Source organism: Bidens hawaiensis, unplaced genomic scaffold (genome assembly GCF_021521415.1).
Source record: "Bidens hawaiensis isolate Kalapana, Puna unplaced genomic scaffold, B.hawaiensis_p1.1 tig00009541_1, whole genome shotgun sequence".
NCBI lineage: Eukaryota > Viridiplantae > Streptophyta > Magnoliopsida > Asterales > Asteraceae > Bidens > Bidens hawaiensis.
The window spans coordinates 159,959-185,972 of NW_027491709.1; the positions used below are offsets into that span (position 1 = coordinate 159,959).

At 35.8% G+C, this 26,014-nt stretch overlaps 2 protein-coding genes and 1 pseudogene across 2 annotated transcripts; all 3 read right to left on the minus strand.

Annotated features, from left to right (window-relative positions):
- Positions 1-3,513: 3,513 nt before the first annotated feature.
- LOC143532694 (secreted RxLR effector protein 161 pseudogene) lies at positions 3,514-4,149 on the minus strand (annotated as a pseudogene).
- A 4,166-nt stretch (positions 4,150-8,315) lies between these two features.
- On the minus strand, positions 8,316-9,122 carry LOC143532695 (F-box protein At5g07610-like). Its single transcript, XM_077027672.1, has one exon. It carries the CDS (start codon positions 9,120-9,122, stop codon positions 8,316-8,318), a length of 807 nt encoding a protein of 268 aa, XP_076883787.1.
- Positions 9,123-13,366: 4,244 nt separating this feature from the next.
- Positions 13,367-14,278, minus strand: LOC143532696 (F-box protein At5g07610-like). The gene has a single exon (XM_077027673.1). It carries the CDS (start codon positions 14,276-14,278, stop codon positions 13,367-13,369), a length of 912 nt encoding a protein of 303 aa, XP_076883788.1.
- Positions 14,279-26,014: the final 11,736 nt, after the last annotated feature.

Genomic DNA, 26,014 nt, shown 5'->3' on the forward strand with positions numbered 1-26,014 from the left:
TTATATAAATGTTTAATATTTTACTAAATACTTTTATACTTATCAAACACCGTCTTATGAAATTTTCAGAAGGATAGGCCATCATTTTTTCCCCATTCATTCACACATGCACTAGATAGACGTTAAGAATATATGTCTGGCGCTTATATATATAATCATTCTAACGTTTTGTTTTTGAGTTTTTTTAAAGAAAAAAAAAGCAAAACTAAGAATAATTAAAAAATAGGTGTTCTTGACTTTTTTTAAGATAGAAAGGAGAGTAAGAGGAGTTAGGAGTGATTAAATTGATGTCTTTTCCTAATAAATTATCATCTTAAAATGGGCTGATTACTAAGGATAATATTTCATTTCCTCTAATTTCCTTCCAACTCAAGAATACACGTAATTAAAAAAAAATTTCATTCCCTTCCCTTTCTTATCCTTCACTCTCATTTCCTTTTCTTTCTTTGGTTAAAAAACTCAAGAACAAAAAGATGAAGAACATTTCGGTCAAAACAAAGAAAAAAAATAAAAACTTATATCATTTTGATCCTCAATTAAATCAAACAAGCCAAAATGATAAATAAAGTAATAGTAGCTAAACATAGACTAGCCAAAACAAGAAAAAATGATCACCATGTCAAGTCAAATGTAGGAGACTTCATAATCACTAGCAAAACACCATACCCAAACAATTCCAGCGTGCTGTTAACGATTTGGGAAGCAACAGAGAAAAAGAAAGAAGACAAACCGGCAATGCATAGTAATGCTTGTTATTGCCTATTGGGTTAAATACTAACAGTGGGATTTCTAACAAAACCGAGTTTGGCCCAATATACAAATTAAGAACCAAATTTTTATTAAGTGTATTTTATATTTTAGAAAAGTTGGCTGTCACATTAAAGAAAAGTATTTCTCAATGAAGTTTATTAAATTTACATTTTGTCCTTTTCTAGGTTAGTAAAAGTTAATCTATCTAATATATAAATATTTAATTGATTTATTGTTTGTCGAGTAATTAAATTGATAGTTTTATAATTGCTATTACAACATACAATTAGAATAAAATTATATTATATATGATTTAATTTCTCATAATTTTCTATTAATTTGCATAAAAATGCACTTATTGACAAGTATTTTGGTAAGGAACCCAAACCAGTATCAAGAATTCTTCAAGTCCGTTGAATTCGATGAAAATTAAAAATAAAAAGAATTTGAGAGGAAACTGAGTTATATTGAATTCTAATGAAAATTAATAATAGAATTTGAGAGAATATTGAGTAATGTTGAGAAAAATGTTTTTGCAAGTGATAAAAGTAAAGCCGTTTTACAACGGTTTCAAGATATGGGGCCCGTATTTACAACTACGGGTTGCTAGCTACTTCGATTGGTAAAAAGGTGATTGGTGTACATTAACAAAATAAAATTAAAGCATTTCTATTAAGACACCCCGATTAAAAAGTTCTAGTTTCGCGACTGATCGTATGCACATTCAATATGTTTTGGACATGAAATGCATGATCATTTAGCTTAGCATTATTATATAATAATGAGCACTGTGTAAACTACTATGCGTTATTGATCAACTATTATTTTTAAACTATTAATAAAAGTATATTGAGGATAATTATGTACGAAATAAATAAACCTAATCAAATCATATTTTGTAACTATGGTAATAATATAAAAATTACAATAGCTAATATATATACATTCTTAATTAGGTGTGGATCGGTTCGCTTAATATATGTCATCACTTTTACTAATCACGGAGTCGTTCACTTTCCATATTAACTTTATATCATTTGTTTGATCGTTTGATTTCACCGCACCCGTCTTGATCGTTTATCAAGAGCAAATCCGTTTGATGTTAGATCCGGTTATTAGGAGACAATGGTTATAAATCAACAATGTTTGCACCAATTGGACTTTAGGTAGTGTAACTTGTGCGGTTTTGGTCTATCATTGAATCTGTTAATAATGAAAAATGAGAATCAAACCTCTTCTCATAAAAATTCAAGATATAAAAGTTAGTCCTTTTGTTTTGTTGGTTCCATCATGTTAGTTGTACATACATTGTGTTAGCTAAATGGATATGTAACAACTTAGAACTAGCTCGTACCTTCACACCATATATATCCAGGAAGTTGTAAGATCATAAGGTAGCTAACATATACTTTTCAATATGATTGAAATGACTTACTTTGTATTACACTCATGATCTTTTTCCATTACTCTTTCAAGATATGTGTTACTACTTTATAAGATCACTTCAACAAATTAATGAGCATCAAGTATAACGACGTTATACCTTTTGGCGCTTTTGTAAGTTATAACTTATAACCATTCAATCTAACTGAAGAATGAAAGTTATCATCATAATGAGCCCCAGTAAAATTAAACAAGCCAAAACGACAAATAACGATATACCGTTTAAACATACACTTGACAAAGCAAGAAAAATTGACAATCATGATATCAAGTCAAATGTACAAGACTTTTTAATCACTAATAAAACTCCAGACCCAATGGTATCTAATATTGCATGTACCTTCGATATGTTTTGGACCTGAAATGCATGATCAGTTAGCTTAGCCGTATATATATAAATATATAATAATGAGCATCTATTGATAAACTCATAAAAGTATAATAAGGATAATTACGTATAAATTAACAAAAGTGAGAATAACTAATATATACATTCTCTATAATAAGCAGCAAAGACTTCATAACATTTATACACATTTGTAATGGATGCATACAGTGCAAACACAACAATATATATTAGATACGAAAATCATACCTGAAATTAATCATAAAGCAATTAAGATCACACAGCAGCAAGAGATGCAATGAATTGAAAGCTATCCGGAGAGTCAATAATCGAATCAAGTTCATAGATCTTTAAGAGAGTCCTTAACCCAATACTGTATCGCACTATATATCCACACATTTCCATCACAAGAAACGAATCCTCGTCTTTATCCCCGATCACAATGCACCGAGCACGAGAACAAAACCACTTAGAAGACTTACTCCAAGTGTTGGGGAAAGGCGTCATGATCTCACTTATATAAACAATGTACTTCACCGACCACCCAGTATCTCATTTACTCATCTCGTAAATATTCAGCTGTTGCGGATCAAGAATGATAAACGATAATTAACGCACAACTTATAAATAACCGACTTATATTATAACCAGAAAATATAACTCAAAAAACTGATTACAATAACTTTGGTAGTGATGGTGGTGATTGTTGTTGTTGTTGTGTTGTGTCTAACACTAACTTTGTACATCTATTTATACTAGTAAACCAACTTGGTCACCAAGCATAATATGTGGTCACCACAAAACTTGGCCACCAAGGTGAACTTGGGCAACAAGGTCAACTTGGCTAACAAGGTGAACTTGGCCACCAAGCATATGGAATGTTTCATAATACCCCTTAAACTTTAACCGACTTGTTAAAACCTCTTAGGCCCGGTTCACCGACTTGTGACCCGGAATAGAAATTAATCCAACATTCACCCACCTAATTTCTGATTTGGATTAGTAAGGTCTTCAACTCCAAGTAACTCGCGCATCTCCGTGAACTTGATTCTTGCGAGTGCTTTAGTGAGGATATCAGCTCGTTGCTCTTTCCCGCTAATGTGATCAACATCGACCTCGCCGTCGTTGTAGCAATATCGGATAAAATGAAAGCGAGACTTTATATGCTTTGTTCGGTTGTGAAAAACCGGATTTTTCACAAGGGCTATTGCAGACGTGTTATCAACTTTCAACATAACTTTCTGTAATGCTTCTCTAGTCAACTCGCTCAACAACTCTCGGAGCCATACAGCTTGACATGCAGCTGCTGAAGCCGCCATGTACTCGGCTTCACACGTTGAGAGTGCAACTGTCGCTTGCTTTTGTGAGCACCATGTAATTGGAGATTGCCCGTAATAAAACATGTGCCCCGTGGTACTTCTACCATCATCCTCATCTATGTTGTGACTACTATCACTATACCCGACAAGTCGTTTGGACCCATTCTTCCCGTACTTGATCCCATAACTCGTCGTGTTCTTCAAGTATCTCAATAAGTGTCGTATTGCCATACCATGAGATTCTCGTGAGCTTTGCATATATCGACTAACAATACCCACAGAGTACGCCATATCCGGACGAGTGTGTAATAAATACCGTAAGCAACCCACTACCTTTCGATACTCGGTTGCATCGAGTTCGACTTCATTCTCGGCTTTTTAGTATTTCACACCATGATCCATCGGGACTTGAGACGGATTACAGTTTTGCATACCGGTCTCCTTTAGAATCCTATTGGTGTATCCTTCTTGTGTAATTACTATCCCGTCCTCTTGCTGGACTACTTCGATTCCGAGATAGTAGGTTAACTTCCCGAGATCCGACATCTCAAACTTGGTCGCCATACCCTTTTTGAAATCGGAAATTATACTCGAGCTTGTACCTGTCACAAATATATCATCCACATACACGGCTACGATCAAAAAATGTTTCTCATCCGTCTTTCGGTAAACCGATTGTTCCTTGGAACATTTTTGAAACTTCATGTCTCGTAGGATGTTATTGAGCTTTGTGTTCCAAGATCGGGGAGCTTGCCTTAACCCGTACAAGGCCTTTGACAACTTGTAAACTTTTGCCTCCTCGCCTTTTTTCTCGTATCCTTCAGGTTGAGAAACGAACACAACTTCTTTCAATTCACCATATAGAAATGCCGTATTTACATCAAGATGGTGGATTTCCCACCCGTTAGATGCAGCCAATGCGATTAGTAGCCGAACGGTCTCGATTTGGGCTACCGGAGCGAAAACATCATCAAAGTCAATCCCGGTTTGTTGCACGTAACCCTTTGCAACCAACCGAGCTTTGTACTTATTTATCTTTCCATCTGCATTTCGTTTGATTTTGAACACCCACTTCAACCCGATACATTTTGCACCATTTGGAAGTTCGACTAACCTCCATGTTTCATTCTTGTTTATCGAATCGATCTCGGTATTCATAGCATGAAGCCATTCTTGGTTCGACTTAGCCTCAAAATAGCTACTCGGTTCACCACTTGCTGTAAGAAGCAATTGCTCATAGTCAGAGTCAATATGTAACACATAATCTTCTTGTAATCTTCTTGGTAAAACCGAGACTCGAGTTGAACGTCTTAGACCCGTTTGGGCCTCATTTTCACCTGAATGGACCTGTGACCCATTACTCGTCGACTGAACTTGAGAGCGGGTTGAGGAATTAGGCCCGATATAACTTGGTTCGGTTGAGTTGTTTGGTTGAACTGATGATGCAGGTTCAGAGCTTGGGCTACCCGGGTTGCTTCCAGACGTTTCTTCAATGGTGGGTTCTATTTGACCAGTTCCATTGTCAACCGCACCCCCCCCCCCAAACAATAGAAAACATACCCGGCTCGTAGTCATTCTTCTCGACTTTCATTTCCCAATTCCACCCTTTGTTTTCGTCAAACACAACGTCCCGACTAACAACAATTTTCCGGGTGTTCGGATCGAAGAGACGGTATGCTTTTGAATCCGTCTCCGACCCGTGATAAACGAGCTGTCTTGACCTATCATCAAGTTTCTTTAGATGTACACTATCAACTTTAGTATACGCCATGCACCCAAATACTCGAACGTGTTCAATAATCGGTTTCTTTTTCTTGAACCGTTCATATGGAGTTTGATCAACCAAGGCCCGGGTTGGGACCCGATTGATTAAAAAGGTTGAATGTCGAACCGCTTCTCCCCACATATAATTCGGTACATGCATCGCCTTTAGAATACTCCGCACCATCCCCATTAATGTCCGGTTTCGCCTTTCTACCACGCCATTTTGTTATGGCATGTACGGGGCGGTTAAATGCCGAATAATTCCACTTTCATCGCAGAACCGATTGAAATCACGTGAAGTGAATTCTCCTCCCCTATCGGTTCGGAGAGTTTTCATTGGTAAACCCGCCTCCGTCTCGATCAGGGATTTAAACCTCTTAAAACTTTCAAACGCTTCACCTTTTTCTTTCTATAAAAATGTCCACATGTATCGTGAGTAATCGTCTATAATAACAAAGACATACCTATTACCTGAGATAGTGGATGGGGTTATTGGACCACACAAGTCACCATGAACTAACTCCAAAGGTTGGGATGCTCTAAACGAGGATGTAGCCGGAAATGAACGCCTCATTTGTTTACCCACCAAACAAGATTCACACAACTGATTTTCGTGTTCAACATGTGGTAAACCTCTTACAAGATCCTTCTTAGCCATCGATTTCATTAACTCGAAATTGATGTGCCCAAGTCTTGCGTGCCAACGCCATGCATCATCTTCAATCTTTGATTGCAAACACATGGGAGCTCCAATTTTCATTCGTATTTTGTAGAGTCGATTTTTGGATCTCTTGACCTTCATGAGTAACCTCCCGTTCTCATCGTACATGGTCAAAAGATCGTGTTTCATCCGAATGTCACATCCGGACTCCGTTGCTTGACCGAGACTTATTATATTATTTTTTTAACTCCGGAATATAATAAATCTCGGTTAACAAGTCTTGGTCACCCGATTTTCATTGGAAAAGAATTGAGCCTTTTCCCTTGATTTGAACAAATGACCCATCTTCGAACTTAACCCTCCCGGTTATGTTCTCGTTTAACTCTAAAATATACGACCGGTTTCCCGTCATATGATTACTTGCCCCATTATCCAAATACCATACATCATCTTCGACCCGCTCGGTCTCGTATTTCTTTGGGATTAGGTTTTGTTCATTTAAGAACACAACTTGATGCATATACGCCGCATCCTCAAAAATTTCACGGGCTTCGGTTTTGTTTGCTTCTTGACCCTTTTGAACTCGGTCCGGGCAACCGGATGCAAAGTGACCAAACTGGTCACATCGGTAACATAAAATCTTTGAACGATCTTTCTTCACCCTTACTTTTCCCCGACTTGATGACCCTTGTTCGGTACTAGGGGTTCGGTATTGACCATTGAAACGGCCTCGACCGCGACCTCGACCTCCTTGTCCTCGTCCCCCATTAGATTTAAAACTTTTATGAGTTGATGAATCATATTTACTGAATAAAAGTTTACCTTGGTCACCCCCTTGAATTTCTTCTTCTCGGATTCGCTCCTCATAGGCTCGGAGTCGGCCTACTACATCTTCAAATCCCGTTTTATTGAGATCCAATATTTGCTCAAGTGAAGCAACCATTTGAATATACTTCGATCTTGGGAGACTTTTGAGAAACTTCTTTACCAACCTTTCTTCATCTATAACTTCTCCGAGAGCTGCTGATTTCGAGGCAATGCTCGATACTTGCCCGCAAATTTATCTATGGAATCTGACTCGTTCATCTTCATATTGTCAAATTCCATTGACAAGGTTTGGAGACGTGCTTCTCTAACCCGTTCGGCACCTAAGTGTCGGGTTTTAATCGAATACCACATGGCTTTAGCAGTTTCTTGATCTCCAATTTGCATGATCAAGGTTTCGGGTATGGATTGAAACAACAAGGCCATAGCCATGTCATTTTTGTCTTCATCAGAGACACCTGAGTTGATGGTGTCCCAAACTTTGTGAACTCTTAGGACTACGTTCATCCTCATAGCCCACACGGTATAGTTCGTTGTAGTTAACATTGGACATTGAACGGAAGATGGCCCGTTCTCTTTCCCCTTTGGCGGCGGCGGTGGAGTCGTGTCACCCATAGATACTCAAACCCAACTTGTTTGAATAAAGTAACAACTGAACGAACTATGCTATCAACAATGACAACAACTTCTTTGGGAGATCAAACCAACTTGTTCGATCAACCACGATAACAACTTCTTCAGGAAATCAAACCAACTTGTTCGATCGAGACACCTTCTTTGTTGGCCGTTAATTATCGCGTTCTTGAACCGAGCTCTGATACCAATTCAAGAATGATAAACGATAATTAACGCACAACTTATAAATAACCGACTTATATTATAACCAGAAAATATAACTCAAAAAACTGATTACAATAAATTTGGTAATGATGGTGGTGATTGTTGTGTTTGTTGTTGTTGTTGTGTTGTATCTAACACTAACTTTGTACATCTATTTATACTAGTAACCCAACTTGGTCACCAAGCATAATATGTGGTCACCACTCAACTTGACCACCAAGGTGAACTTGGGCAACAAGGTCAACTTGGCCAACAAGGTGAACTTGGCCAACAAGCATATGGAATGTTTCATAATACCCCTTAGACTTTAACCGATTTGTTAAAACCTCTTAGGCCCGGTTCACCGACTTGTGACCCGGAATAGAAATTAATCCAACAGCGGATAATCTTGTGAACAAATAACAAGCAAACAACCGCGTGACTCAAATAGCTTTTGATCTCCATTCCCAAGATCCGGAAGTAGTTCTCGTGCTCTTGTTTTGAACGAATGCTCAGCAATATCAAACATAGAATGGCAGTTCGTGTTATAAGGTATCCAATGAATGGCATCATTCCAATATAATCCATTCGTGAAATCTTTAAACACATTGTAATTTCGACGATGGCATAAAACGCTCCACTCGCATGTTTTAGAAGAGTAAACTTGTATTTCAATTAATAGATGAGAACCAATATCATTATTTTGTATGACTCCAGCACACAATATTTTGTAATGAGATGATTTTGAAGGATCAAAAGCCATCCTGAAACCACCATAACCATACATCGGTTTTGAATAAGGAGATTCTGGGATCGTTTTAAACCGGTTCATGGACTGATTATATACGATGAACTTATCAAGGCTTATTAAACGACAGAGGAGCAAACCATTGCATGACTGTAAGATCTCAACTTTACTTGAATTGAAACTGAAGGCAGTGGGTAATGGAACCGGGATTCGGGTATCCAAAGGCACAAAATCATATTCGGAGACTTTGTGTCTCGAGAGAATGAGACCAGAAGCGGAGTCGAAGCTGGGGTTTTGGGTTCGGCGCAAAGCAAAATCAGGGTTTGTGATGAGAGTACACCAGCGTTTGGATACGGATTTGAACACATGAAGAAAGACAACGGGTAACCGGAGTAAGATTTCGGTTAAGAGGTCGTCGTTGGATACGACTATTTGTGTAGATTCCATGGGAAACTATTTTGCGGAGCACATCATGCACGACGGGTTTAATCTCTGGCTAAGTTTGACCTAATATAAGTTTCAAGTATATATATTTTTTATTTTAACAGTTATTTGGAGCACTGTCGGGCCGGTGGTGTTGGAATTAATTCCCGAACCGAGTAATGGGTCGGGAAGGTGGGACCGGTTCGAGCCAATGGATCAATCTCATTAATTATTTAATTATTGCAATTAAAGATAATTATTTATTTTATTTATTAGATAGAGATGAAATTTTATTTAATAGATAAATAGAAGTTTGTGTTACTCTAATTGTAATCGAGCCTATGTATAACCCCAAATATTCATGTAAGGGTAAGAAAGAATTTATCAAGTTTTGAGTTATTTTATTGATTAATAAAATTGGTGAGTTGTGCCATATATATTCTCGTGTTTAATTCGATCTAGGCCATTAGGTGGCCCGTTAAATTTTAAGCAAGTGAATAAAAAACAAGAACACAAGATTTGTAGAAATCTATATGGCTTATATAGATATTCTTTGGCCTAGTCCTACTCAAATGAAATACACAATTTGAAATCAAATACACTTAGGCAATGTGTAGTGGGTGTGGGATTGGGCGATTTTGGGGCGAATTTGGGCGTGAACACCGCCCCCTGGGCGAAATTGGGCCGAAATGGGCGGGGGCGTGGGTTATTTGTCGCTGGAGAAGATGAAATTTATTATTATTATATTACTAGTATATGTATATATGTTGTGTGTATATATATGTATATGCATATGTATATATGTTGTGTGTGAATATATATATGTATATATATAAATATGTATATGTATATATGTTGTGTGTGTGTATATATATGCATATGCATATGTTCCTGTGGTTTGTCTAAAGTTGTAGTTTAGTTAAATTGTTATAAATTTGTGATTTTTGTCAATGTGGTTTCATTTCACTTGCAATGAAACTCGATCACACTAGCCCCATTAAGTCTTGTCGTTAAACCCATCAACGTGTCCCTTAAGCAATTTTATCATTTTTCTGCCCAAATAAACCCCAACCGTAATTCGCAAGCCCCTTCACAGAAGGGATGGGTGTTTTTCCATAACAAGTTTTTATATTATCCTTTCAAAATTAAATAATTACAAAACAAATATTAAAACTAAATTAATTCATTTAGCTTTTTAACATAATGCACGTACCACACGCATGATATATGTTAATTTTTTAAAGGAGGTCAACGAGTCATGTATAATAACTCATTGACGCAATAAAACACAACTTTGTTTTCAATGGGATTGGTTATATAAAATGCAGATTATTGTCCACTTATCTGTCTTTATGTTGTAGTTGGATCATTTATGTAGCACCTTAGCCCATAGTCTGTGTCAGCGATCAAGTAGGGTCCGAATTGATGAGGTGGCCAAATTTTTATCAATTACTACCTCTGTCCCTCTACAAGTGTCATGGTTTAAAAACACAAAATTTAAAAAAGTTTGAATGATTACACTTTTTTTCTTAACAAATTACTATAATGCTCTTGACATATATAAAAAGACAAAATTTAAAAAAGTTTGAATGATTGCACTTTTAAATATAAAATTGGAAATCTATAATATATATAAATGAAAACTCAAAAATCCTACGTGTCGCGATGTGGTCACTCCCTCATTTTTTGGAGTCACCAGATTTACTTGATTTTTAAATGGAGGCTTCCCATGCATTTGACCCGAATTCATGGGTATGGGTCTTACCAAACCCAGATATTTCTTAAACGGGTTATAACATCTCATTCAATTTAAAATTATTCTCACCAAATTATTCATGTGAAAATTCTATAAAATATGATATACTAAAAATTATTATATGACTTTTTTAAAGATATTATTTATAATTAAGAAACAATTTTATAGTAAAAAAATAAACGGGTCTTGGGTCTCACCAAACTCAGATAATTTTTAAATCAGGTTATAACATCTTAGTTATTTGTGAAACTCTTTTATCATCAAACTCTAAGTATATTATAAATTTTCTTACAATAAATAAAATTAAACTCAAAAAAGTATATAAATATTAAAACGATTAATTTAAAACAGCTCCCGTAATACGGGGGATAAAAACTATTTAATTAATAAAGTTTGAAAGTACACATTTGTAATGGGACAAACTAAACAAGAAATGTAGACACTTTCAAATGGACGGAGGGGGTACCTTTTTTTAAGGGCCCAACAAATAAAGAATTGCTTAGGTACTCAGTAGGGGGTGACCTAAAGGCAAAAGGCCACCGCTAGATGGCTCAACCCAGTCATACGAAACCTTAAATGCCTCCAAGTTATATCCGGTTCTGGAAAAAACCAAACAAATAGCTATTTAAAAATCCAACAAATATCTATTTATGTTACATATACCTTTCTAATTTAAAACTCGTCATACATAGCCCATTAACCAATTTAAAACCCGATTGACATTTAACACAATTACTCCAAAACTATAATCTAATTAGCGACAATTAACTGGAACATGTAGAGTATAAATAAGCAAGGGGCAAATCCATGTTGCACGTTTGCTCTCTACATTTTTAAAATCTAATTAGTGGCTATTAATTGGTTTATGAGGAGCATAGATGTAATTTAGAAAGGTAGAGATCGAGCAAACATACAGTCAGACGTTAACACATAAAGCATATGAGTAAGTAACTCTCGTTATAACTTATTGTTACAAAAGAATTACAATTAACTATGTTTGGCTTTGTATTGTATAGTAAAAAGTTACTCGAATCCATTTTACTCGATCGTTCTGTATTTTTGGTGGACCTTTTGTTAATATTTTTTTATTAAATTAGTAAGGCTGGGCCAAGTATGGGCTTAACAATATTTTATTTGGGCAAATTGGACATGAGGTTGTGTATCTTGTTTGGTGTTGGTCTATCATTGAGTCTGTTAATTATGAAAAAGAGAATCAAACCTCTTATAGTCAAGATATAAACACTAGCTAGTCCCTTTGTTTTGTTTCTATCATCATGTTAGTTGTACATAAATATATTGTGTTAGCTCAATGAATATATGTTTCTCGAAATGTTTGAAAAACCAACTTCCTTGTTATAACACTCGTGATCTTATCTTGTTACTCTTTTAAAATGTGTTACCACTTACTAGGAACATTTAAACAAATGAGGCCTGATTGATGTTACAAGAATATATGCTATAGGTACTTATATAACCATTCTTATAGGAGATGAAGATGAAAGAACAAATTATTAAAAACAAAGGACATGCAGCAGTAAATATTAATTCACCAATTTGATCCCCAATTAAGGTAAACAAGCCAAATAAACAAATAACGTTATGCCAGTTAAATAAAACAAGCCAAAACAAGAAAACAAGATCACCATGTCAACTCAAATGTACGAGACTTCATAATCACTAGCAAAACTCCATACCGATACAATTTTATCTAGCGCATGTGCCTGACTGCCTTTGATATGTTTCGAATCTGTAATGCATGATCAGTTTGCTTAGCAGTATATAACAACGAGCACGGTGCAAAATACCTTAAGTTATTGATTATAGAATAGTAACAAACTTTAAAAAGTGTTCCAATTAGATTACTCATGCATATTTTTCTCAAATTGGGTCACTAATTCTTCAAATAGAGTCTCACCGATTTTTGTGTGCGTTAAGAAAGAAATCGAGGATAAGATATGGGGGTCGGAATTTGCAATATATATAGTTATAATTAAAAAAAAATTAAAAAACGTTAATTATTTTAAAATTCAAAAATAAAATATAAAATTCACGTCACCACTCAACGTCAACATCATAAAAAGGATAAAAAGATTTCCTACGTGAAACAAAAAAGAAAGACGCTAAAAAAACATGTTAAAACCTTTAATTTTATAAAATATGAAAATTAAGTGACTTAATTGGAATACTTTTTAAAGTTGAGTAACCTAATTAAAACATTTTTGAAACTTAGTTACTATTCTATGAAGTTACCCAAAACTATTAATAAAAGTATAATGAGAATAATTACGTGCAATTTAAACCTAATCAAATCATTATATCTAACTATGATAGTATGATTATAATATAAAAATACAATAACTAATATATTCTCTCTAACTATGGTAATAACTTGTTCACGAAAAATAACTGTCACAAGGAATTATAAACTTGTAGCATGCATATAATGGATGGACATAACACATGATATAGTGAAAATAATACCTGATATAGTGATATTTAACCATAAACAGGATCACACAGCAGCAACAGATGCAATGAACTGAAAGCTATCCGAAGAGTCAATAGCTGAATCAAGTTCATAGATCTTTAAGAGAGTCTTTAACCCGATATTGTACTGTACTATCTGTCCACACATTTCCATCACAAGAAACGAATCCTCGTCTTTATCCCCCATCACAATGGACCGAACACGAGAATAAAACGTGTTGGGGAAGGGCATCAATAACTCATTTAAATTAACTCGGTACTTCAACGACCACCCGATATTCCATCCAATCATCTCGTAAATATGCAACTGTTGGAGAAATTTTTGTGAACAAACAAGAAGCAAACAACCACGAGACTCAAACAACTTCTTATCATTATACGTGTGACAGTTGTTTACAAGCGTCTGTGGTCGTGTTTTGATCAAACGCTCGGCAATGTCTAGCATATTATGCCAGTTCTTGTTTTCAGTATCTAGCCAATGAATGGCATCATTCCAATATATTCCATGGTTGAAACCTCTAGTGTACCGGTTATCATACTTTTCACGAAGATTTGTAACGCTCCACTCGCATGTTTTAGAAGAGTAAATCTGTATTTGAACATCTATAGAATGAACATATCGATAATCATATATGGGTAAAGCACATACTAATTTGTAATGGGTTGATTTCGAAGGATCAAAAGCGATTCTCCAACCACCTGGATGACGAACACCCGGTTTCTCATAAGGAGATTGTGGGATCGTTTTAAACCGCTTCATGGACGGATTGCAAACGATGAACTGATCGAGTTTGATATCATGGCAAAGGATCAAACCATTGCATGACTGCAGGATCTCAACTTTATCTGAGTCTAGAGTAAAGTTGTTGGGTAGTGGGACCGGGATTCGGGTATCCAACGGCACAAAATCATATTCGGAGACGATATTCGGAGACATTTCGTCTCCGAATAAAGAGACCTGAAGCGGGGTCGAGAGTAGGGTTTTGGGACCGGCGAAAAGTGAAACTAGGGTTTGTGATAAGTGTACACCAATGTTTGGATACGGATTTGAACACATGAAGAGAGACAAGAGGTAACCGGATCAAGATTTCGGTTAAGAGGTCGTCGTTGGATAAGACTATTTGTGTGGATGGATTAAGTTCTAACGAACCTTTGGCAGTGGATTCCATAGCATTAATGAAGATGCACGGCGAGTTTAATCTTTGGCTAAGTTTAACCTAATATATTAAGGGGAAACATTATATATATATATATATATATATATATATATACATACTAAGAGTATACAATATGATCATATTTTCCAAATCATCTTTTAGAAACTAAATATTCGGTCCAACAAGAATGTGAATTACGGAAGGTCCGCAAACACTAACGGATCCAAGTTTACTATTTCATTTAAGTGCTTATGAAATATCAAAATGCCCTTAGATTTTTGACAGCCAAAATAATATGTTAAATGTTGGACCCAAAAAAAAAATATTTTTGAATCATCTGAGCATTTATATATAGACAAATTCTATCGATGAAAAATGAACCTTTAAATCCTTATATGAATTTGAATAATCGGTTAGTGATGATTAACTAGAATCTAATTAGTGGTAATTAGTTGGTTAATGAAGAGCATAGATGTATTCTAGAAAGGTATAGAGTATGTGAGTAAGTATCTCTCTTTAAAACTTATGTTACATAACAATTATAACAAAATATGGTTTGTTTTGTTTTGTGTTGCATAGAAAAAATTTACTTGAATCCTTTCCACTCGTAAGATATTTTTATTAAACTAATAAGGCTGGGCCGGATATGGGCCTTTCCATAGTGGTTGTAACATTATCCGGGCCAATTTATAAAGCTCGTGTAACTTACACAGAGCTCGATCTTAGCTCGTTTCAATCTTTATTTCTAAAACTTGAGCTCGGATAGACTAGTCTCGTTAACTATATATTAATTAATTTTTATATATAACATAATATATATTGATTAGTTATTTTTTATGACATCATATATATTAATTAATTATTATTATCATTGCTATTCCTATAAAAAAATTAAATGACAGACGCGTTTAGGCTTACAAGCCAGCTTAAGCTCGATAAGTGAAGCCCAACCTTGAGCTCGTTTATTAAACATGATTACTTTTATGCTTGTGTAACAACCCCTACTTTAAAGCCAATTTTTTTTCTTTCTCTATGTATATACTATATGCTATGTGGAATACCAACGGTATATTGAATACTATCTATAACTCGTCACAACAATAATATGGTTACAAACTAGGATTGACTCATCTATATAATGTTGACTTGACCCATAATGAAAAACTCATTAAAAAGACGATCTAATTCAAACTTGAAAATAGAACAAATCTGATACAAGACTTTCATAGCCGAACCCGACACACCTCACATGAGAAACATGGATTCACCAAAATTGGCTAGTCCACATTATACCAAAATATGAACGCTTATATCTATGGAAGTTTTTACACGTAAGTATATTGACCCACACACACGTATTTGAATTATGACTTGAAACTCGCCCACACTAAATAATGATTACATGCATGTATGTATTTAATTATATGAATATGCATGTATATTAGACAATATATACTCATTATACATTATTAGAAATTAGTTAGTTATATAAAGCCATTAAAATCTAAGTACATAATCTTATATAATTTGTAACTTCAAATTAATAGATGAATTCCCACAAACATGTTAAAAATTAATTCCACCACGTATTCTCTTGACTCTACATATATACCTTATATTTTATTGTATAATTATTTGTAGATAAACACCATGTTTAAATTCAAATGATCAGTAACTTTATTAACAAATAACTAGTTACAAATTTAAATACCTAAGTCTCTCTCTCTAGAAGTCGTAGACCTCCATTCCTCATACAATGTATCCTTCAAAATCTTTAAATATCTCACCATATATGGCATATCTTTTTCTTTACCACTCCAACACTCCATAATCTTACTTGGATTTAGCAAGATCCCCTAAATCTCTGCCCCATAAACCGTATCCTACTCCCTCTATACATATCTCAAGCATTTCACAATTACGAAGTCACTAAATCTTCATCAAATCTCCTCTTCTCTCTCTTTAGTTCTGGCAGGAAGTTCAAGCTTGTTCATCCATCCATATCTTTGCAATTCCAATGCTGATGATGAGAAATCATGTTGTAGAGATCTGGCCATGGTTCATAAATACAAAGGCTTTTTGCAATTCTATAAATTCTCCATAAAATTAATCTCCTGGTTGCTTCCTCATCTCAAAAGTCCATAACTTCCTCTCTTGTTCCAGCTCTCTTGAAGACATAGTCAGCACTATTGAAGCCCTCTTAATCATGCTAGGGTGCTGGACGCAATCATCATGTTTATTCAAGCCTTTAATCCTGCCTCATGACCATCCAAAACACCCTAAGTACTGCTGTGATTCTTGGCCAGGAACCATTCAGGAGGTTCGGGCGTTCGATCCGATCCCTACACACACGCATCAAACTTGTGCCTTAACTCCAGCCTTGAATCCGACCTAGCTAGGAGTCCTTTTATCCTCTCTCATTTGCTGCTATTTTCGGCCAAGAGAAAGGCCCAAAGCACCTTAAACCGGTTACCACACTTGCACACCAATCTTAAATGTTTCATGCTCCAACGTGCACATTAGGCTCCTAACTATCCCTAACTTATTGACACGAAAATCACGGCCTCCTTGGCCTCTCATTCCAGATCAAATCAGTCCCAGATTGCATATGCCATTCCTGGTCTTCGGTAAACAAGATGGGTAACACAGTTTCTAGACACACATTGAAAACTCTCTTGGTTTCTATTTGTTATAAGCTGTAATCATTCCATAAATATTCTTCACAGAAGTTAAACAACCTTTGAGGCCTTAGTTTCATCATACTTCAGCCCATGGTCAAGTTCCTAGAACAAATCATCCTAAAGGTAACCCGAAAACCTTTGTTAAAATCTTCATATTCTCACTTTAATGATGCGACTTTCATAGAGGTTTCGCTCTAAACTCGTTGCCCTTCCATTGTTGCATTTTTCACAGAACATGGACCTACTTGAAGCTCTTAAGAGTCGTGTGCCCAAGCCCTACCAAGAGGTACACAAACTCTAACACGAAAACGTTCTTTAAATTCGTTTATTTTGAGTCTTATGCATCACATACGCACGCACGGTATTCATAGAAACCAAAAGTTATTACAAACACTAAAGTTCCAGGAAAACATAACCAAACTAACATATCCATAAAGATTCTCTTTTTTTTTAAACCCTTTTTACACGACATTAAAACTGTAAAACCGTCACTATGCATGTAAATAAAGCAATAAAGGTGAGAACGTACAGTTTTTACTAAAGATACTAAAACTAATTTTGTTACGGTAAACTTAAAGTATTTTATGGGCTTTTAGCAAAAAGAATCACCTTTATTTGATTTATGAGTCAACGACACAGTAAAAACCGATTTAAGTGCGTTAAAAACCCAAAACCATAGAAGGTTAATACATTCTAGAACTTCTTACAAAAACATGATATAATTTCCAGTAAATTAAGCTTAAAAGTAACATAAAATGATTTCCTAAATTTTAAAATGATAAACTATATCCAAATTACATTATTACGTTTTAACACGATATCTACCTAACCCGACAACTAGAAACGTATATTTTTGAACCACGTAATTTTTATTATAATTTTTAAGCCCAAAATATGTATTTTTACTTTTGCAACTTGAGATAATTTAAAAATTAAAATTATTGACTATGTGCCAAAAGCTAACACTTATTTTGATACCAAAAGCTATAGACTAAGGGACTAATTAGTTTTACCAATATTTTAAAGACTTACTCTAGGTAATAACTTAACTCAAAACCATAATCAGGTATAGATAAGTATAGATATATAAAAGCCTATGGACCTATTTGGTAAAATCGACCCATTGACCATTATTTGACCTAACGTAGTAATCGAAACTAAGACGTAAAGTAGTATGATTATTATTATCTTCGTTAACTAATATACGTGAACTATACAGTTAATTATATATCCATCCAGCATGAACTTGGAATATAGTCTCTTAAGATAAAACTCAAACGTTTCTCAATAAGGAAACTTTGTTCCTCCATATGTTACTCAACAGAACCATAATCCACAATAATCTAAATAAAAACATAACCTTAACTTACATAGGTCACATGCACGTTTTCTATATAACATATTACCTTTTTATGACACGTTATATGGATTTAGGATGTCTATCATTTGGAGCCATTACCGGCGTAGCGTACATGATTTGTTAGTATTTTTTTTATCTTCACGCATAGAACAAGGTGAGTTCATGCACTACCATTTTTTTAAATTTTTGGGTGGATACATGTTTCTATATGTTTTTAAAACTATTGGTGTATTAATAATCAAGACCATTTTAGCTGCCATAAACAATCCCCGACTTTGTAGCACAATCATTAACTCCAAAAGGAGCCACGGGATATATGGGTAGTACTATCTGGGAGACCCCTGCACACAGTGGGCCTACATCATGGGACGATCACCCGCTGAATGATAAAATGTATATCTTGTGACATATATCAGCGGTATTTGTAACTTAGGTTTGGCAAACATAAGTTTAATTTGACCCATAACAATAAGGGGTATGGGTAAGGGGTATTTATTTTAGATGTTCACGGGTCGTGGACACAGGTTTGATTGTGAACTTGTTTAATATGCACCATACTATTTAGATCATTTCTATATAAATGTTTTCATAACTTAAACTCATGAACTCACCAACTTTTTAGTTGACCCAATTATTTTAAGCATGTGTTCAGGTACCTCTTCTCAAGATGTGAAAATATAGAGAATTAGATATAGCTTGTTTGGAGATAGAAGACCCTTTTTAGAAGACTTACATCAAATCATAGAGATTATTCCGAAGAGCCATGATGGATATAGCGTATCCCCTAATTAGATGTAGTTGATTTTTTAGCTTTGTAGTTGTATTAGGCATTTGATTGTAACTTTGATCTGGTGTCTTAATGTGACAGCTTGAACTCGGACTCATCTAAGCATGGCTCGATTGAGAATTTTAACGAGCCGATCTCAAATAGCTCGTGTGTAGTTCAACTTATTTGAATCATAGCCCCCATTGTGCAATTTTATTTATTTATTTATTTTAACAGCCAATAGAAAAATTCTAGTTCAATCCAATATGGTATTATTTCTTAGTTGAACATATATTTGAATATTTTACCTTTAAAATCTTTTGTGAAAGATTAGAATGATGATGACACCATGTGAATCTTTAGTATAATCTTAAATTAACAGCAAAGTATTCGTCTATCATTGTATATATGTTAACTATGAAAAAGGAGTGTCAATCGTGTTGGGTTGGTGGGTTGACGGGTTAATAGATTTCGGGTTGGCGGGTTGGTGTGTTGAGATTCTTCAACTCTAACCCAGCCCATATATATTCGTGTCGTGTAGTGTCGACCCATTTAAACTTGTGTCGTGTCCAAGCCGTGTTTCAGGTCAACATATTTTACGTTCATTTACGAACGTGAGTAATACCTAGTGGCGCTTAATAATAACATAGACAATCAATTAATCTTATCCATATAAAACATTTTATATTTTTTTGATAGATCCAATTATTTTTGTGTATTCATCTCTTATTCCCAATTAACAAACTTAGGTTCATATACTATGCTCAATATAAGAACAAAGGAATGGAAATAATAAGAAAATATACAGTTGGGACTAATAAAATAAAAAATATTGAAAGTGAAGAGTGTATAAAAATATTTTAAAATTTAATTATTTAAATTTAAAGTTAATAGATTTATGAAAATAAAAAATCTAATTATTTAATTTTAAAATTTTAACTTCTTATCTTTAAAACTAAAATATTAACTTCTTAAAATTTTTAAACGAGTTAATAGTTCAACCCACTTTTTAACGGGATAGGTTCGGGTTGACCCATTTTTTAGACGGGTCGGGTTCGGGTTGACCTGTTTAAGAAAACGGGTCGTGTCAGCCGACCCAAGACTTATATTTTTTCGTGTCAGGTTTCGGGCTGTGTTGAAAATTGACAGCCCTAGATCATATCACCAAGACCTATATTTTTTCGTGTCAGGTTTCAGGCTGTGTCGAAAATTGACTACCCTAGATCATATCAATTCTATTGAAAGGTCAAGAAATAAACACTAGTCATTTGTTTTGTTTCCTTCATCATGTTAGTCGTACATATATTGCATTAGCTCAATGGACTGACATTTGTTACGATTTAGAATTTCTGAATTGGCTCAGACATTTACACCATATCGAGGAAGATCTAAGATCATACGTTAGCTAACATATATACCTTTCAAAATGTTTCGAAATCTCCAACTCACATATTATTATACTCATAATCTTTAGTCGTTACTCTTTTAAATCATATGTGTTACTACATGCTAGGAACATTTCAACAAATGAAGCCCAATAGATGTTACAACTTATAAGAATATTTGTTTGGAGCTTATATAAGTTTATAACATAGATGAAGATGAAAGACCATTTTAGTAAAAATAAAGGTCGAGAATGAAGAAACATGAAATTAAGTATTTCTCACGAGGGATGATAATTAAGTATTTCTCATGAGGGGTTTGAATCCTTCTTGGCGCAGATGAATGTTTCCTACAAAAAAAAACACCGTGAGCTCGTTACGAGGTATAACCGGGGGGGGGGGGGGGGGGGGGGGTTCTCTCGTAACCATCATCCGGCGTGAGAATCAGTATATGATTATGAATAAAAGTATATAGAGAGGGCTGAGAGTATTGGATTCTGGATCCTTTACCATTTGAAGATGCTTTAGTATTTATAGCCGTTGGGGGGGGGGGGGGGGGAGTGTGTGTGTATGGCCAATTGCCTTGTCAGGCTCCCCACCAATCATATTCCTTGCACGTGTGTTCTTGGGAGTTGGTGGGCATCGTGGCCTTTTGACATTGACATGTCGTACTAGGTAGTACTGCCATTTATGTGTTGTTTATCCCTTATTGGTTGGCGGTTATTTATGATGAATATTCTTCATTTTTGTCCCAAGCTGGTGGAGATCTTGGCGCTACCATTCCCAAGGTGTCAGGGAATGTTTATTATATAAGGTCGTACGTGTTGTCATATTTTTTGGTGCCATGATATCCGCATGGCGTTTGACTCTTCCACCTGACGGGACAGTATGCAACTTGTTTAGGGGTGGGTTTAGTACCCTACCTCTACAAGTCCCCCCCCCCCCCCCCCCGAGTCCGTAGTTGCCTTTTCTGAAGTAAGGGGAGCTATGGACTTAACTTGTGCCTTAGCTCGGGAATCTTTCAGTTGGTAGCCATTGTTGGCGGGAGGTTATGGATTACCGTCCCATGGCGTAGCCTTTTTTGCGGGAGGTTATGGATAACCGTCCCATGGCGGAGCCTTTTTTGGCCGGAGATTATGGATAACTGTCCCATGACGGAGCTTTTTTTGGCGGGAGATTACGGATAACCGTCCCATTGCGGAGTCTTTTTTGGCGGGATGTTATGGATAACCGCCCCATGACGAAGACTATTAAATCGTGAATACAGTTATCTTGTGACAATTCATTTTTGAAATGATGTGTTATTTAAAAAAATTTAAATATGTTTATAAAAAACACTTGTATTTATCCAGTAAAACTATTATTAGCTTAAAGATTTATAAATTTAAAAATATCGTTAATTTAAATTTTAAATTAAATAGTCTATTTTTTACTATAATTTAATAATTTTACTTTTTTACAAGCAAGAACACATGTTCTAGTTTATACATATTCTACTCTTAAAATTAATTTATTACTTTTTAAATTAAGTTTAAATTTATATTTTATTATATTTCACTCCAACGATTGATGGTTAAATTTTATATTTCCGTCTTTAAGAAGAAAATATATATAACTTTTAAACTTTTATTTTTAAAATATTTTCTTATAATAATCTGTACATTTCTAAACTCTAATTAGCATTTATTAAAAATAATCTGATTAGCGGCAGTTAATTGGTTAATGAGAACACAAATGTACTTTGGAAAGGTAGACACTAGAGAGCAAACGTGCAATCTGGCATTACCAATAATAATAATAATAATAATAATAATAATAATAATAAATCTGAGTAAACAAGTCTGTTTATAGCTTTCGTTACAAAACAATTATAATAAAAAAATTGTTTAGTGTTGGATTGTATTGAAAAAAGTTAATCGAATCCATTTTACTCGTTCTATATATTTGGTGGACCTTTCGAAAATATTTTTATTAATATATTAAGGTTGGGCTGGGTATGGGCTTAACAATTTTTAAGTTTGAGCCCTCTCCAAATTAGTTCTTGGGCCAATTGGGCAAGGTTTTTGGTTTGGTTGAGCTAGATCAAGTCGAGCCAGCTTGAGCTTGACTTTTAATCAAGATCAAGCTCTATTACTTACCTCGGTTTAGAATTCGAGCTTGATCCGAGCCGACTCAAGACTCGAGTTAAGTTCTCGAGTCGTGCTCAAGCTGGCCCTAGCTAACATATATATTTTTCAAAATGTTTGAAATAAACGGCTTACCTTTTATTACACTCCTAATCTTTTAGTCATGAACATTTCGAAAAATGAGCCTTATTGATGTTACAAGAATGTATTTGGCGCGTATATAACCATTCTAACTCTAACTAAAGATGGAGATGAAAGAACATTTTATTAAAAAAAAAAAAACCAAAGCAAGCCAAAACGACAAATTACGTTATAGAAGTTAAACATATGGACGAGCCAAAAAATAAAGATTGATCACCATGACAAGTCAAATGTACGATACTAGCTTCATAATCCCTAACAAAACTCCATACCCAAACAATTTTATCTATCGCATGCGCCTCCGATATGTTTCGAACCTGAAATGCATAACCAATTAGCTTAGCAGCATATAATATATAATAGTGAGTGTTGGGTGCGGATTTTTATCCTCGGAATTGAGCTTAACTTAAGGATGTTGACTTAAACGGTTATTCTGAGGAAGGTACATTGACTAATTCAATTGTCCTATATTATCTAACTGTTTTGCAGATAAGAGCACGTGTTAAATATGTTTATAAGAACGTGGATTGCAACGGAATATTGCTTGAACTTCGTCAACTAACAACGTGGGCAGTAACGGCTTGTTGAAGAAGTAATCTAGGGTTTTCGGAATAATCGGAATAACAGTTGTAATCTTCTTATTATAAATTGAGCTGATAATATCGATAGGTCACACACAACTCACTGTTTAGCTTACTAGCAATCACTGTAACACTTAGCTTTCGATATTCTATCAGCTCCAACACTTTGATTTCACCGATTTTCGTTATTAATAATATTGACGGTGATAGTTTTCACCGTCCGGCGTTTTTTGTGCCGGAGATCATAATAATCAAGCGTAATTCGACCAAAAGTTAAGTTCATAATCTTTAACCGAAGAGATTCGACTAAAGATTACGTTGTAAACTCTTGACCGAAACGAAGATTATCATAATCAAGGGCTTTTTCCCTCGTAATCATATCGTTGTTCAATCTTACAATCATTAAGCACTTCACCTCACGCACTAATTTGATCAAAAATTGCTTTGTCAATTTTTGACCAAAACAATTTGGCGCCCACCGTGGGGCAAACGGTGCTTTGATCATTATTCATTCTCAAACGAAACCCTACTTTCAATATCCACAACATGTCTTCACAACCCAAGATTGTTTCATCTTCTGCCGTAGCCTCGGAATCCTCAGCGAGACCACTTGTGCCTCTCCCTCCTGCTGGTTGTATCCCTAAGAAGCCTGACAATGCTCAGAAGAAACCTGCTATTCCTGTGTTCTCGGGATTGAAACCATCTTCCCAGGATCCCATCATGGTATCCAACAACGACCTTCTGTCTCTGTACAGACGGCTACAGGATCAGATGGATCGCCAAAACAAGACCAACCAGATGCTCGTGAGGGAACTGGAAGATTTCAAGAAAGCCAAGAAGCCGGCGGAAGAATTCACACCACTAATCCCGAGATCTCTGGATTTCACTCCTCCAGGATCCTCAGGATTGGTGCATCCATAGCCAACCACGGCGTACAACTCTGGACCCCCATCTTTCCAGCATTTGGGGTCTGCGGGATTGCACTTATCCGGATCTCAAGGATACCCGTATTCATCATCTGCTGGGCCCTTTCAACATGCAGGATCTTCAGGATTATCACAGCCGGGAGGACCCTCCGGATTATTCCAACAGTCTGGATCCTCAGGATTGTTCCAACAGTCTGGATCCTCAGGATTGTTCCAACAATCTGAACCCTCAGGATTGTTCCAGCAATCTGGATCCTCAGGATTGTTCCATCAGGCTGGTCCTTATCAGCAGACGGTATCTTCAGGATTAGCTCAAGCTCAGCAGCCCTCAGGATCCTCTAACGTGCACCAGGGAGACTTTATCCCGATGCAGGCTAACACTCCAATTGCTCCATTTACCAACCCTGGAAATACTATGTTTGGGAATACGAGCTACATCGCCCAGACCGCTCCTCAGAACGTTAATCAGGGTAACTCTTTCAATACGATTCCATTTAATGCAAATCAATGATTTTTGCAGGATGCAGGCATAAGTCCGGGCTTAGCCCGAGAATAGCAGAAACTTAAGGACATGATATCGAATGTCCCTGGCGTAATCCGTCCCATAGCTGAAGTTCCCACTGATAGTCACATGATATCCCGGTTTGTGCCATCGATTAGCGACGTACAGATCCCAAAACGGTTTCAAACTCCAAATATGAAGCTGTATGATGGCTCAACGGATCCTGAGGAACACGTCGCCAATATAGAGAACGTATGGAGATCAATCCAATCCCTATGGAAATCAAAGAGGCATGTCTTTGCAAAGGGTTTGGATCTACCTTGACCGGAGCAGCCATGAAATGGCTACTGAGTATTCCTCCTAACACTATCAATTCTTTTTCTCATTTAGTTAACCTGTTTAATAACCAGTTTTTTTGCAGTAGAACTTTTGAGAAAATGACAGGTGATCTTTATAGGGTTACCCAAAATCCTGGGGAATCCTTAAGAGATTTTATTACCAGGTTTAGTAAGGAGTCGTTGGAAATCCCTAATCTAAACCTAGCTTCAGCAGTGGAAGCTCTCAAGTTGGGGTTAGAAAAAGGCTCCTCTTTCTATGATGATCTCGTTATGAATCCATCCAGGTCATTAGACGAAGCAAGAAGTAGAGCTCTGAGGTTTATCAGGCTAGAAGACGACAAGGAAAACTCCAAAGTCGATATCCCGAAGTATGACCAGACGAACAGGAAATCCGATTACCCGAGAAAATCGTATCGAGCGAAGCCTTACTACAAGCCTGATAACCCCAGGATTAATGCAGTAGATGAAGAAAATAATGAAGAATATCCTAAGATCTCTGAATATTGTTTTTCTGTTGATATTGGTGGATTAATGTGTGCTATGCAGGATTTAGGTGAGAAAGCCAGGTGGCCAAGGAAAACGGAGAGACCAGGAGCCTGGAAAGACAAATCAAAATGGTGTGCTTTCCACGAAGACTTTGGGCACTTGACCGATGATTGCATTGCACTCAGAAGGGAGATCAGCTATCTTCTCAGCAAGGGCCACTTGAAAGA

Coding starts and splice junctions, on each gene's coding strand:
- LOC143532695 (XM_077027672.1), bottom strand. CDS start 9,122: ATGGAATCTACACAAATAGTCGTATCCAACGACGACCTCTTAACCGAA.
- LOC143532696 (XM_077027673.1), bottom strand. CDS start 14,278: ATGTCTCCGAATATCGTCTCCGAATATGATTTTGTGCCGTTGGATACC.